At 40.1% G+C, this 15,246-nt stretch overlaps 1 protein-coding gene across 1 annotated transcript in view; it reads left to right on the top strand.

Annotated features, from left to right (window-relative positions):
- The window catches only part of BMP5 (bone morphogenetic protein 5), a 224,369-nt gene that overhangs the window by 139,654 nt on the left and 69,469 nt on the right, over window positions 1-15,246 (top strand). The window contains exon 2 of the mRNA XM_077487820.1: window positions 11,038-11,230. Within this exon, the coding sequence (XP_077343946.1) occupies window positions 11,038-11,230 (193 nt within the window). The remainder of the gene's footprint in view (window positions 1-11,037; window positions 11,231-15,246) is intronic.

Here is a 15,246-nt window from a genome sequence, read left to right as displayed (position 1 = left end):
TTTTCAGAAATCCCTGTTGCTAGGCAGTCTTCCTAATCTGCCTTCTTCCTGCTCCTCGGTGATCTTCGTCTTCCCATCCTCGTCGCATTGTCTTTTGGGTAATGGGGCGTGCTGTGTTCTGGGAACTGTGTGTTGCCTAACACAGCGCGTCCCATTCACAAAGTGCCGTGTGACTCGCGTATGCGCAGTAGGAAACGGGCAGTGAAGCCGCAAGGCTCCACTGCCCATTTACCTAAGTGAGGATGGCAGCGCTGGGACCCGAGAGCCGAGGGACATGTCGGCCTTGGCGGCCGACATCGCGGGCGCCCTGTAAAGGTAAGTCTCCTTATTAAAAGTCAGCAGCTACTTTTTTTAGCTGCTGACTTAAAAAAAAAAATTTCAGCTGAAACACCGCTTTAAGAGTTCATTTTCAGTGTTAGGATGCTGGTCAGTATAGGGTTATTTTTTACAACCCTGTGACACATTAGAAATGGGTTTGACACCAGATACTATCATTGGACATACTATCATTTTATGTGTGTGTTTTTAGGTGCTAAAAGACCTTGTTCAAAAAAATCAAAACACTGGTTTACAGCATCTTCCTTTTAGTAAAATCAAGATTGATCTTGAACATCAGTGACAGCTACTCACTGGATGAAAAAAGGAATCCTCCCATACCATTTTTCTAGACATAAAAAAACAAAGATAGTTTAAAAACACCTTCTATGCTGACATGCATAGTAGCAGCAGATGGAGTTAAAACTTTGCGGCAATTACCAACAAATACATTTAAACCGCTTTTTTAATGTCTGCATCTTATATTCCCTATATTAAAGGACAATAAAATAAAAAAATATATTGTTAAAAATGTAGTAATGCCTTTAGTAAAACACCTTTTTTTTTTATAGTATTGCATTGTGGGCATTTTTCTAAATGTGTGATTAGACCAAAAAAAGAAGTAGTGTGTGAATCTCATTGGGGTACTTGATTACTAAAAGACTTGTGTATATATTATGGGCTTACATCTTCATTCATAAAGTGGAGGGCCACCCTGAAAAACAAAAACACATGAAACTTTAGAAAAAATCTGAAACATTTTTAAAAATTTTTTTTACTTACCAAAAATGCCTGTTGCTAGGCACATCGTCCTAATCTGCCTCTTCCTCCTCTGCGGTGTTCTTCAGTCTTCTTTCTCTCCTCCGTGCGGCGTCTTCTGGGTAATGGGGCGCTGTGTGTTCTGGGAACCCATTCACAAAGTGCTGCGCGACTCGCGCATGCGCAGTAGGAAACGGGCAGAGAAGCCGCAAGGCTCCACTGCCTGTTTCCCTTAGTTAAAATGGCAGCGCCGGGACCCGAGAGCCGAGGGACGGGTTGACCTCGGGCGGTCGACATCGCGGGCGCCCTAGACAGGTAAGTGTGCTTATTAAAAGTCAGCAGCTACAGTGTTTGCAGCTACTGACTTTTAAAAAAATTTTTTTAAAAACTGGCTCTCCTCTTTAAAGTGTTTCTCACAGTATCATTACAATGTCACTACTGTTCTAGGTTCTTGTTTCTGTTCTACACCAATAAATGTGTTTTAGCTGATCAGGCAGGTTTGCCTACAAACCACTCTGTCTGTACTAGAATTATTTGCAAAGATTTTAAAGTAGAAGACACATTCTAAAACGAATCTATCTAACCCTGTAAAGAAGAAATTGCTATACATATCTTTTGCACAGCTGCTCCAGTAAACTTTTAATTTAGGTAAAAGAAGAGACTGCCTTGTGCACATCCTGATCGAACCATGCATTGCTCTCTATGGAGTGGTGGATGTCAGAGGACATCGGATCCGATGACAGTCCGAAACAGACAGCCCATAGAGAACAGAGGGTTGTATCTGTTTCTGCTGTGCACCAGGGGAGTGGATATAAACCTGTCATCCGCCTGTTCAGGGGGGATCAGTGGAGAGATCCCCTGCTGAGCAGGCAGATCCACTGGCGGATGCCGCCAGTGTGAAATGGGCCTAAGGGACAAGTATATCAACTTAATCTACCTGTGCTTTCCACATGGATTTCATTTTTGGAAATGTCATATATGCCCATGTGTAGGGGTCATCTATATTTTGGTATTCTATCACACTCTACAGCATATGTGTTTAAACGATAACAGGGACTTTTGCTTTGTGCAATGGTAGAGCCAACAGTCTGGTTGAGACTGTTGTTCATATTTAACCACTTTAGCCCCGGACCATTTTTCTGGCTTAAGACCAGACCACTTTTTGCGATTCGGCACTCGCTTTAAGTCGCTTTAACTGACAATTGCGCGGTCATGCGACGTGGCTCCCAAACAAAATTGACATCCTTTATCTTCCCATAAATAGAGCTTCCTTTTGGGGGTAATTGATCACTCCTGCAGTTTTTATTTTTTGCGCTATAAACATAATAGAGCGACAATTTTGAAAAAAACGCATTATTTTTAACTTTTTGTTATAATAAATATCCCCCAAAAATATATAAAAAAGTTTTTTTCCCTCAGTTTAGGCCAATACATATTCTTCTACATATTTTTGGTAAAAAAAAATCACAATAAGTGATTATTGATTGGTTTGCGCAAAAGTTATAGCGTTTACAAAATAGGGGATAGTTTTATGGCATTTTTATTAATATTTTTTTTTTTTTACTAGTAATGGCGGAGATCAGCGTTTTTTTTATTGTGACTGCGACATTATGGCGGACACATCGGACATTTTTGACACATTTTTGGGACCATTGTCATTTATACAGCAATCACTGCTATACAAATGCACTGATTCCTGTGTAAATGACACTGGCAGTGAAGGGGTTAGCCAGTGGGTGGCAGTGTAGGGGTTAAGTGTTCCTAGGAGCGTGTTACTAACTGTTGGGGGCTGGGCTTTGTTTTAGTGAACACTGATCTCTGCTCCAATCACATGGAGCAGAGATCAGCGTCACTTGTTGCTAATCAGAACTGGGAGATGCTGTTTACAACAGCATCTCCTAGTTCAGCCACCCCGTGAGACGATCGCGGGTATGCCCACAGCGATTGAGTCTGCGGGACCCACGTCCGGACTCACAGGGGTCCTGACCGGCACGCGATGGCCGGACGGCAAATTTAAAGGGACGTACAGGTACGCCCATTTGCCTGACTGTGCCATTCTGCCGATGTACATCAGCGCGCGCTGGTCGCGAAGTGGTTAAAGCGGAGTTCCACCCAAAATTTTAACTTCTGCTTTTTGGTGTCACATTTGGCACCTTTCAGGGGGGAGGGGAGAGCAGATACATGTATAATCCAGGTCTTTACTCCCACTTCCGGGCATAGATAGCTGCAGTACCCATATATATCTATGCCATACCCGGCACCTCCTCTGCCCCCCCCCACTATCTTCTGGGAGACACGCAGGTCCCAGAAGACAGCAGGGACCAGTGGGATCGCGCAGCATGACTCGTGCATGTGCACTATGGAAGCAGGCTGTGAAGCAGCAAGCCTTCACTTCCTGATTCTCTTACTGAAGAAGAGGGGCAGATCTTCATTGGGTGAGGACATCGCGGGTGCCCTGGACAGGTAAGTGTCCATATTTTAAGAGTCAGCAGCTGCAGTATTTGTAGGTGCTGACTTAAAAAAAAAAAAAATTGGTGTAACTCCACTTTAAGGAGGACTAAAGGTCCACAAAGAAATCTTCAAAGACGATAAACCAGTCAATTATAAACAGCTTTATTAAGGTATATTAGATAGAAATAAAATATGAAAAATTGCAAAACCTTCCGACATAACAAAAAGTTAAAATGACAACGTTGTCAAAACCAGACAAGAAAGCAGCTGCAGACACCCACACAAATCACACATCCATCACACACTCATCCAGTCCAATGGTTTTGACAACGTTGTCATTTTATCTTTTTGTTAAACACAACATGTTGAAAAATATCTTCCTCTAGATATATATGCATATATTTAAGGAGGACTAAAGGTCCACAAAGACATCTTCAAAGAAAATCAACGTTGTCATTTTAACTTTTTGTTATGTCGAGGTTTTTGCAATTTTTTATGTTTCGTTTTTATCTAATATACCTTAATAAAGCTGTTTATCATTGACAGGTTCATTTTCTTTGAAGATGTCTTTGTGGACCTTTAGTCCTCCTTAGATATATTTGTATATATCTAGAGATTCATGCTACCTGTATTAACTGTATGGGTGTGACTTGACTTTGTATGAAGACAGAGTTTGAGGTAGCAGATTCCTTATAGCAGTGGTTATCAACCCTGTCCTCAGGGCCCACTAACAGGCCAGGTTTTATGTATTACCTTGGGGAGATGCAGACTAGAATACTGCAATCACTGAGCAGCAAAGGATATCACCTGTGATGTATTTCAGTTATCTTGCAAACCTGGCCTGTTAGTGGGCCCTGAGGACAGGGTTGATGACCACTGCCTTATAGGATACTCTCTTCTATATCTCCAGCTGAGGTGATGACACACAGTGATTTGTATCTTGATACTGTTGTTCATTTCATTTATCCAAGCTCCATCCTACAGTCTTTGGTGGAAAGAGATTAAAATCTGTATAAAAATCCTTTCTGTTGCTGCAATGAGAATAAATAAGTATTTCTATAAGAACTTCTCTATTTGATCACACTCCGACACAAACTTTTTAGTGAAGATATTTTTCAACATGTTGTGTTTATTTTTTAATATGTTTTACAGCATGCCTTTTCCAGGCCTGTGTTTCCAAAAAGCATTTATAAAATATAAATATATCTGACAAAGCCAGATAACAGGATTTTTTATAGAAAGGCCAGCTTCTGAATTCCTCTCAGGACAGGATCACCTAAAGCTTATAAGGCTTTATAACATGTAATAAACTGTACACAATTTTTAACAATCTATATACAGTAGCAACTTTAAAAAAAGCCTGTACAAAATCTAAGATTCAGGGTGCCAGAAATAAGATAATCTACCTCACTGATGCTCAATTGGCAACTAGTTTGGATTCAATGTAGTTTTCTTTATTTTTCCACATATATTTTCAAGGGTGGGGAGAATAAACTTAAACATATAACCCCCATAATAAATATTAGTGATTGTTAGTTCCACCCCAGGCACAGGAATGTAGCGTTTACAAAAATGACAAGTGCTGCTAGATTCAATGCTGTAATATTAGGGATCCCTGTAGCTTCTGATTTGCTTGAGTCACAAGATTTTAGAAACAGTTTGTGACTTATCTGACTCCACCAACTGCAGACATATAATATACAGTAAAATCTTGGTTTGAGAGCATTTTGCAAGTCAAAACTTTTTAATAAATTTTGACTTGATATACAAGCAATGTCTTGATATACAAATAGCGTCATGTCACAACTGAGTATAAAAGAGAATAGAGGCACCTCTAAGTGTAGCAATATAGTTACATTTAATGAAGGTGCAACATTTACCAACTCACATGGTTGATGATTAAAACAGGCACATCTAAGTAGGCATCCGGGGTAAAGCTGTCCACATAGACCGTCCTCCTTACCGCCATCGATGTCGTCTCTTCCACACTGCGCTCCACGAGCAGTTCAATCGCTCTACTGCAGGGTAGAATTCCCAGTCACAATTGCAGACTGACAGCGGTGAGGGCCGGCGGTGTGGGGGATGGTCTATGTGAACAGCTTTACCCCAGATGCCTGCATACTTAGATGAGCCTCTTTAAATCATCAACCATGTGAGTTGCTAAATGTTGTACCTTCATTAAATTTAACCATATTGCTACACTTAGAGGCGGCTCTCTTCTCTTTTATACTCTATAGCTCCTGCTGGAGTTTGCTTCTAATCCCCCTGTGGAGGCTGCCATTTGTCCATTTGATGGACATGTTATGGTTACACAACCCATCACATAGCTATAATCTTTTTATATGGACTTTAAACTGAAGGATTTATGAATAAATGGTTGTGGAACAAATCATTTGAGTTTCCATTATTTCTTATGGGGAAATTTGCTTTGATGTACAAGTGCTTTGGATTACAAACATGTTTCTGGAACAAATTATGCTTTCAATCCAAGCTTTTACTGTTATTCACATTATTTGTGTTCTATTTAAAGCCACACCCTCATATGATAACAGTTCACAAATAAAAACTTAATTTTTTCATTTTTTTATGCAAATAATGCTTTATTGGTAAGTGAAGTAAAAAAAACAGTAAATTTAAAAACTCTGAAATGCAAAAATGTAAAAAGAACTATTGATTCCAGCCACCCACAAGCTTAATTTAATTTAAAGTAAAAAATGAAAAGGGTAAGTATCTCATAGCACTCTCTCCACTAACCCCAGTCTGTGCTGCACTTATGTATTATAATCACCTTCCCTCACCTCCCACACCAGCTGGCATCATGGTCCGCACACTTGAAAATTTAATTATGGAGCCTTGAAGCATGTGAACTGTTACAAGGTCTAAAATAGGGAGTTTGAAAAAATAATACATTTAGTATATGTTTTATTTATAAATTAATTACCTACAACATGAATAAACAAAAGGAATGCCTAAATCACCCCCTTTTCTTGCACTTGCATACAGTTATAGAATTTGCTGATATGTGCACTAGTGTACAATTAAACAATTATATCGAACCAGTGTGAATAACCAATAAGATACACTCATAAATGATCTAAATAATAATCTAAAGTCACAGCATACATTTTCATTTTATAATACCAAAATAGCAATACAAATGATAGTTATTTTTAACAGTTCAGTACATATTTTGTTAAAAAAAAAAACGTCCTTTCATGTGTAAAATCTGCCTATCTGCTAGCCATCTCTTTCGACAACTTCCTGCATTCCCTGCATTCTTTTCAGTTTCCCCTCTGCTCACCCCTTTGGTTTATGTTCAATTTTATAAGGACTACATATCCCATGGTACCTCGCTTCCTGCAAGCAGTGATGATGTCATATGCGGTGTGTTTTCTGACTCCGCCTCCTGAAACTCCTTTTTCCAGCAACTCTGTAGTTTAGACAGCAAAATCTGTGAAATTTGTGGCACAGCAGTGCATATTCACAGAACATAGTGAATACGTAGTACTGCTTTCAAGGCAAAAAATATGTGACATTATTCACAAAGTACAGTTTGAAACTTCAACTGTTAAGAATAATACATATAGACAGAAATATCATATTTATCAGCATATAACATGCACTCCCCCCCCCCTTAAAAAAGGAGGAAATTGTGTGTGCGTGTAATATACTGATATAGGGCTGCTTCGGAGGGGAAGGAGCTCCGCCACAATAGACAGAGCCGGATCTCCTGTGTACTCGGCTCGCAGTCCCACCAGTCCTGGACGGTTGCTAGCATTGACGTCCTGGTATTGGACCGGTGTTATGTCCATCATAGGAGCCAAGCCAAAGGGCGGGACTGGGCATGACAGTGAGCCGAGCTGAGTACACAGGGGATCTGGCTCTGTCATTTCCGCCAATGGAAAAGCTTCAGATGAAGAGAGGCACTGATTAGGCTGCAATGATGGGCAAGGCTGCAGATAGGCACTGATTAGGCTGCAATGATGGGCAAGGCTGCAGACAGGAACTGAGCAGCCTGCAATGATGGGCAAGGCTGCAGATGGGCACTGATCAGGCTGCAATGATGGGAAAGGCTGCAGAGGGGCATTGATCAGACTGCAGTGATGGGCAATGGTGAGGCTGCAGATGGGCACTGATAAGGTGGCATTCATGGGCACTGACCCTGTGCGTGTTATACGCTGCTAAATACGGCAATTGAAATTCAATGCGGAAATGAAGATATGGCTTTACATTTGAACCATGGGTACACTTTAAATCAAAGTAAATTAAATATGTAGGATGCTATATTAACAGGTTCAATGTGAATCTTACGCAATAACAAGGGAGACCTTACTGCATAAAGGTCTGCCACATGCAAAACTTTCAAGGGAGGGCAAAGGGCTTGATTTACTAAAGGCATGTATGCTATTAACAGAGAAAATTGAACTGAGGAGAAGTGCGAGTGCACCTAGAATTGAAGAATCAATGCTATTTTGAAGCCAAAGGGTGGTCACACCAAATATTGATTTGATTTTGATTTCTATCTGTTTATCTACTTTTAATTTTGTTATATATATATATATATATATATATATATATATATATATATATATATATATATATATATATATATATATATTATTCTTAATGAAAAAGAGTGTATAAAAATGTAACTGGCATTGGTTTAAAAATGTATGTGCATTTAATACATACAGTACTTATGATTACAGTTTTACAAATACTATGCTCTTTGGAGAGGTGATAGCTCCTGCAGTGCCTATTAGGGTGAATGCAGCACTTTTTGGTATTTATTTAAGGATGCAGGCAGGCAGACAGAAAAGCTTCTCAAGCAGGTAGCTCTTGCATCAGTTTAGGGTTTTGGTTCATACAGTGTGGATGTAAATGCAAAATGCAAATCTCTTGTCTGGAACCTTTTTTGTGTTGCATATCATACAATGAGAAACCAGCTATTATACTTAAGGCTGTCTACAGCATTTGCAGATCTTAACAGTTTTTCCAGGTTGTGGCAAATTGAAGGTGAAAGTTTAAATACCAGCCACATCCTCCTGTCTAGTTCAACATTCAGCAGTTGGTTTACCGTTTTCTTCCTCTAAAAAGAGGTTTCCAGACAAAGAACCAAGCAAATCATTGATGCAGCCTTATTCATCTTAAATTGTTGTCAAATGTATCATAGTGAAGTTTTACAAATTCACACTCCATCTGGAATTCACTTGTGTGTTGAGATGATATTTTAAAATCAGTGAAGACTTATTAATAGAATAGAACACAGCATCTGCGGAAAACTATAGATTGAAGTTATATCACCCAGAGAACACCGAAATGTTGCTATAATGCTTATACTGCACATTTAAAAAGCAGTTATCTGTTTTATAACTTAGCCAAAAGAAAAAGAAAAGGGCAAAATGCACCACCTTTTATTCATCAGAGTGAGACCATTGTTTAATTTTTCTGTCCATTATACATTCTCTTCACTGCAACTGTACATAAAAGTAAGACTTGGTGTTTGTGTATTTTATGTATATAAGCAGCTTTATCCCTCAGAGGAATCTGTCACATTAAAGTGGTTGTAAAGTCTATTTTCTAAGTAAAATAATAAATGTGTCATTATACTTACCTGTTCTATGCAATGGTATTGCACAGAGCAGACCCTTACTTCCTCTTCCGGAGTCCCCCCTGGCGCTGTCCACTCCTCTTACCTGTGTGCTTGCTTTTGCCCAAGCTAATTCAGTATCCCCTCCTCCCTCACAGTAAGTTATCAAACTTAAAGCGGTTGTAAAGGCAAAACATTTTTTATGCATTAAGATAAAGCCTAGCCTTCTGTGTGCAGCAGCCCTGCTAATACTTACCTGAGCCCCACCAGCGATGTTGCACAAGAGACTTAACTGTCTAGTACTCTCCCTTCTCATTGGCTGAGACAGCAGTGATGCTCCATTGGCTCCCGCTGCTGTCAATCAAATTCAGTAAGCCAATGAGGAGAGAGAGGGCGTGGGGGTGGGCCATGCCTCTATATCTGAATGGACTCAGTGAGCTGAGGCTTGGCTCAGGTGCCCCATAGCAAGCTGCTTGCTGTGGGGACACTTACCAGAAAGGAGGCTCCATTGGCTCCCGCTACTGTCAATCAAAGTCAGTAAGCCAATGAGGAGAGAGAGGGTGTGGAGGTGGGCCATGCCTCTATATCTGAATGGACACAGTGAGCTGAGGCTTGGCTCAGGTGCCCCATAGCAAGCTGCTTGCTGTGGAGACACTCAACAGAAAGGAGGCTCCATTGGCTCCCGCTACTGTCAATCAAAGTCAGTAAGCCAATGAGGAGAGAGAGGGTGCAGGGGTGGGCCATGCCTTTCTATCTGAATGGAGACAGGGAGCTGAGGCTCGGCTCAGGTGCCCCATAGCAAGCTGCTATCTGTGGGGATACTCAGGAGGAGCCAGGACCAGAGAAAAGGAGGATCTGGGCTGATCTGTGCAAAACCACTGCACAGAGCAGGTAAGTATAACATGCTGGTTATCTTTTAAAAAACAAAAACAAAAAAAAACAAGACTTTATTATCACTTTAATTCACTGATGAGGATTTTATAAGTAGATTCTTGTCCAAATGGGTGAAAATGTATTTAGTAGAAAGTATCCAAATTGATAGCAATGGTAAAACAAGATTTTAATCACCCATGATTGAATGACTGAAGTCAGCACAACTTTCATTCACTAACATTTTCTTTTTGCTGAGGGGATTTTTCCCTTACTTTATTTCACTTTAGCCTTACTGAACAAAGTGAAATAGTGCTGACTTCAGTCGTCCAATCACGTGCCAGAAAAAATCCTGTTCATTTAATTTTCTCTGCACGTGGTTATTTGCAAAGTGAAATACTGTCAGTACCAACTAACTTTGAAAGTGAACATAATGTACTATATTTGGAAATCAGAGTCACTATAGTTATTTTAAAGTCTTTCATACAAATTGCCCCAGAGTATATTATCATTTGTCCTTATCATAATTCTAAATAAAATTGGAATTTCAAAAAATAAATTATTGCCTGAACCAATTGTAACCAATTTTAAAACATACATACTTTCTACAGACAGATTCGTTTCTGCACATTTTATTATGTATGAGTGGGGGTGGTGATGGTGTTGAATAAATATCAGTTGTGGGTCTGCTAGGGATTTCTATTTTCCATATAAGTTGTTCCCTTGCAGTACAGTGTCCTCTTTCATTCTTACCTTTCCTCTGCCTGTTTTTTGAAACCACTTTTACAGCATAAACGTTTTAGCTGTTCTACTATTATTTCCAGTTGCTCTTGTGAAATCTTAGTAAACTAATGAGTTTTTTTTTTCTTTCCCTTTTGAAGTCAAAACTACTTCTTCCTTTACCTGGAAGCTATGTCTGGATTTGTGGTTTTGCTGTTTACCCACTGTCATACAAGGCTGCCAGAATGTTTTCATTTCTAAGCCATATAAATTCACAGTTAATCATTGGCTGTATTTAGGGCTCACTCCTGGAATTTTCTTTTTCCTTTCAGTTGAAAGAGACAAGGACTTTTCACACCACCGAAGGCACTACAAGGAATTCCGATTTGACCTCACTCAAATCCCACGTGGGGAAGCCGTCACAGCAGCAGAATTTCGCATCTACAAGGATCGGAGCAACAATCGCTTTGGGAATGAAACTTTAAAGATTAGTATTTATCAAATCATCAAGGAATATTCAAATAGGTAGTGTGTTAATAATTGGAATATATGTGTATAATAGTAAGAGTGAGAGATAAATATATATAAAGTTTGTGTGGGTGTGTATATGTTAAACAGAAGTATATGAATCTTAACAAAAGAAAACATCTGTGTATTGATGCAAGTTACTGATTTATTAAAGATACAATACGTATCAATTCTTGAAAGTTTTTATGTAGGTGTCCAACAATCTAGGCTTAATGTGGCTTTCAGACCACAAGTACAAGGAGGCAATTTGTTTAAGTGGCAGTCAAGCGCAGGTTTAACAATTTGTGTTAGTAAGGAGGTGTAAGTGGTTATCATACTGGGGAAAGGAAGCTTGGGTACAACATGCAAGTGTCAATTTGTGGGAATTATGGGTGACTGTCAATGCATATGGCCATTTTTGTTGGGGGGTAATGGTGAATATGTGTCTGTCCTTGGGTCAGTGTGATCATAAGGAAGTGTAGATGGTTGTCATTCCATGTAAAAAGAAGAGGAGTAAACATCAATCCGGGTAGGCAGCAACTGCAGTTGTTTTTGTCAGTCATGATAGGGTAATGGTGGGACTGACCATCATTTTTCTGTATTTTATTGTGGTGAAAACATAGAGACCATAACCAAGAGGTTCACATAGCTTAAATAATTAGTTGATGAAAATGCACAAGTGTAATCTTGTTTTCCAGATTGAAGACTATAAATATGTAGTGCTATCCCCCAAAGGAGCTGTAATTTAAATAGTTCTTTCCCAAGATTAGTGCAGAGGCAGCCAGGCAAACAGTAACAGTTTACTTACTTTGGCACATTAATCAGTCGAGGGGATGTCTTTTTAGGATTTTTATTGCTGAAGAATTCAGATTGAATGCAGGGTAAATTCTGATACTTCAAATCTACTGAATATTTGTACACACCCTGACATTACAGTTACATTACTATTTGGTATAAGAGGAATCAGAGGGCCCTGCTCGTTAGAGCTTACAATCTAAAAAGGAAGGGGCAATTGATACAAAGGGTAATAGCTGTGGGGGGAAGATTAGGGGACAGTCGGACAGATTGGGGTAGGGAGTTCCAAAGAGATGGGAGAAGCTCTGGAGAAATCCTGGAGGCGAGCATGGGAGGAGGTGACAAGGGAGCTAGAGAGCAGGAGATCTTGGGATGACTGAAGAGAGCGGCTTGGTTGGTATTTTGGGACTAGGTTAGTGATGTAACTAGGTGCAGAGTTATGGATGGCTTTGTAAATTATTGTTAGTACTTTGAATTTTATTCGTGGGTGAGTGGAAGCCAGTGCAGGGATTGGCAGAGAGGGGTGGAGGACACTGAATGGCTGGTAAGGTGGATGAGTCTGGCAGCGGCATTCATTATGGACTGAAGGGGGGATAGTCTATGTAAAGGTAATCCAATGAGGAGGGAGTTGCAGTAGTCGAGGCGAGAGATGGCCAGGGAGTGAATTAGAAGCTTGGTGGGGTCATTCGTTAAAAAGGGCATATTCTGGAAATGTTGCGGAGGCTAAGGCGACATGGTTTGATCAGGTCTTGTATGTGGGCCTGAAAGGACAGTTCGGAGTCTAAGGTTACCCCTAGCACCCTGGCATGTGGGGATGGACTGATAGATGTGCCATTGATCTTGACAGAGAAGTCAGGCGAAGGAGCACGTAGGGGAGGAAATATTAAGAGCTCGGTTTTAGATAGATTAGGCCTTGAACTCAGGTCAGTACTCACAATGTCACAGGATCATCTGATGCCTCCTTGCAGTATTCACTGGATACTCTTTAGTGGGGGAGAGGTTAATGCTCACAATGGTCCAGGACAGCCAGACCCTTTCCAATTTCCAATTTCCCCTCGACACTCTACAGCGAGCTCTCCAGACCACGTCCTTAGGTGAAATCTTTATTTTGATCATCATCAGAAAAGGATCCTTAGAAGTTATCCCCCAGATATGCCTTAGTTGGGACCTGAATAAACATGAAGTAAACTCCAACAAGAAAAAATTAAACCTAAGCGCCTCTAGATAATATTCAAGTAGATTGCACAACAGTACACAACCTGCAGTAAGAAATAATATACAATATAAAACAATTCACTGAGCTTGGTGTTAGGTAAATTGATATACACACATATATATCTTATACAGTCCCAATAAGTGATGATATAAGGTTCTCGTGCCTAGTAACGTAATTGTATGCAGATGTGCTCAGACTGGGTGCCCCACATGAATGTGCACTCACCTCTAGGAGTTGACCACCTATCTCTAGTGTGGTCTTTCAAGTGTGTGGGGATACCCCTGTAGAAGTCTGTTGGCTGGCCTCTCATGCAGAAAAATGCCTCATATTGTTGGATGGAAATGACAGAAAGAAATACTCAATGCGCAGTGCCATTATAAATGTTCGGCTCGATTACCAAACTTCCTGATGATGGCCCTATGATTGGCTGAAACGCGCCAAGGTTTTACTGCATTATTGTGACATATTTTCGCCCCTACGAACACCCAGGAATCGAGCCGAACGCTGAGAGCGGTGTTATCCATGAGTGGGCCGATTACCCAATAACATAATCACCTGCTATACATGCAGGTTCCAGGACATTAGGCATCTTCAAATGTGAGTGGAAAATGTATATTGTTTTTAACAAAATAAATAGTTTATAATGGCACTGCGCAATGAGGATTTCTTTCTGTCATTTCCATCCATCTATATGAGGCATTTTTCTGCATGAGATGTCAGCCAACAGACTTCTACAGGGGTATCCCCACATGCTTGAGAGACCACTCTATAGATAGGTGGTAAGCACACATCCATGTGGGGCACCCAGTCTGAGCACATCTGCACGCGGATACGTTACTAGGCACAAGCACCTTATATCATCACTTATTGGGACTGTTTAAGATATATATGTATGTATATCAATTTACCTAACACTAAGCGTAGTGAATTGTTTTATGAACTCCAATAGTTTGCCCAGAGGGGCAAGGCCCCAAAAAGCTGGAAACTCTTCCAGTAGAAAAAGAACCACCAATACTCCAGGTCTAATTCTATTTATGTACGCTCTGGCCACCTGCTGGGCCCATCTCCCCAGGAATTGGCTGAAGCACAATATATATTCAGGCTGCCCATTTGCCTTGCCCAACCTCCTATGTTCCAGAAGCCTCCAGAAAGCAGAGAAGAGCAATCAAATATGCAGCTTGTGAGATCCAGAACAGCCAAAAACAACAACATCTACTCCATTGATCACAGAGGAGCCAAAAGAACTACATTTGCCTAACATCCTAGCAACCTAATTAGGAGGCTGCTATAAATATATTTAGTAAAATAGTTAAAACACTTTGTAGCGGTCAGAACAACCCCTCCCTAAATCATAAAAATTCTCTCTCCCTCACCTCCAATCTGTCCCATCCAAAAGCCCCTACGCCATTCCTTATTGTTTTTAGAAGAGTAACATTCATAAGATGATACACTGAAATCTTGATATTCCGTGAGTCCAATCACCAAAGACACACTTGGTGAATACTTGGTGAATACCGCTCCCCTTAGACACCACACTCACCAGAAAACAATGTAACAATAGCAGTTGGTTTAAATTTAATTTAGGATTTCATCCAGGGGCTGGTAATCTACAGCAGGATATACATCAAATGATCTCGCTGTTATATTGCATGTCTCTCCAACCTGAAAATACAGCGGAGGAACTTAGAACAATGTCCATTTTAAATACATGTAGGCACAGTGAACTGGAAAATTGATATTGTGTACCAAATAACTGGAGAACTATGAGAAATATATTGGTGATATTATTGTGGCTTATAGTGATGGGGAACGCTGGTGTGGCTATAATATATATATATATTATATTTATATATAATATAAATATAAGGTAGAATGTAGTATATAATGGACCCTGCGGATAAAGATTTCTTTTTCACCATGGCTTTATGCTCCTTAAAGTGGATTGTAATATGTTATGGGCAGTGACCTTTTAAAATCTTAGCTCTATCATAATAAGAGGTGTGAGCGGGCCAAAAAAATAGGC

This window comes from Lithobates pipiens, unplaced genomic scaffold (genome assembly GCF_037356315.1).
Source record: "Lithobates pipiens isolate NorthernLeopardFrog02 unplaced genomic scaffold, aLitPip1_a1.2 Scaffold_18, whole genome shotgun sequence".
In the NCBI taxonomy this organism is placed as follows: Eukaryota; Metazoa; Chordata; class Amphibia; order Anura; family Ranidae; genus Lithobates; species Lithobates pipiens.
Note: the sequence above shows the minus strand (reverse complement) of the source record. Positions and strands in the feature narration are given on the sequence as shown.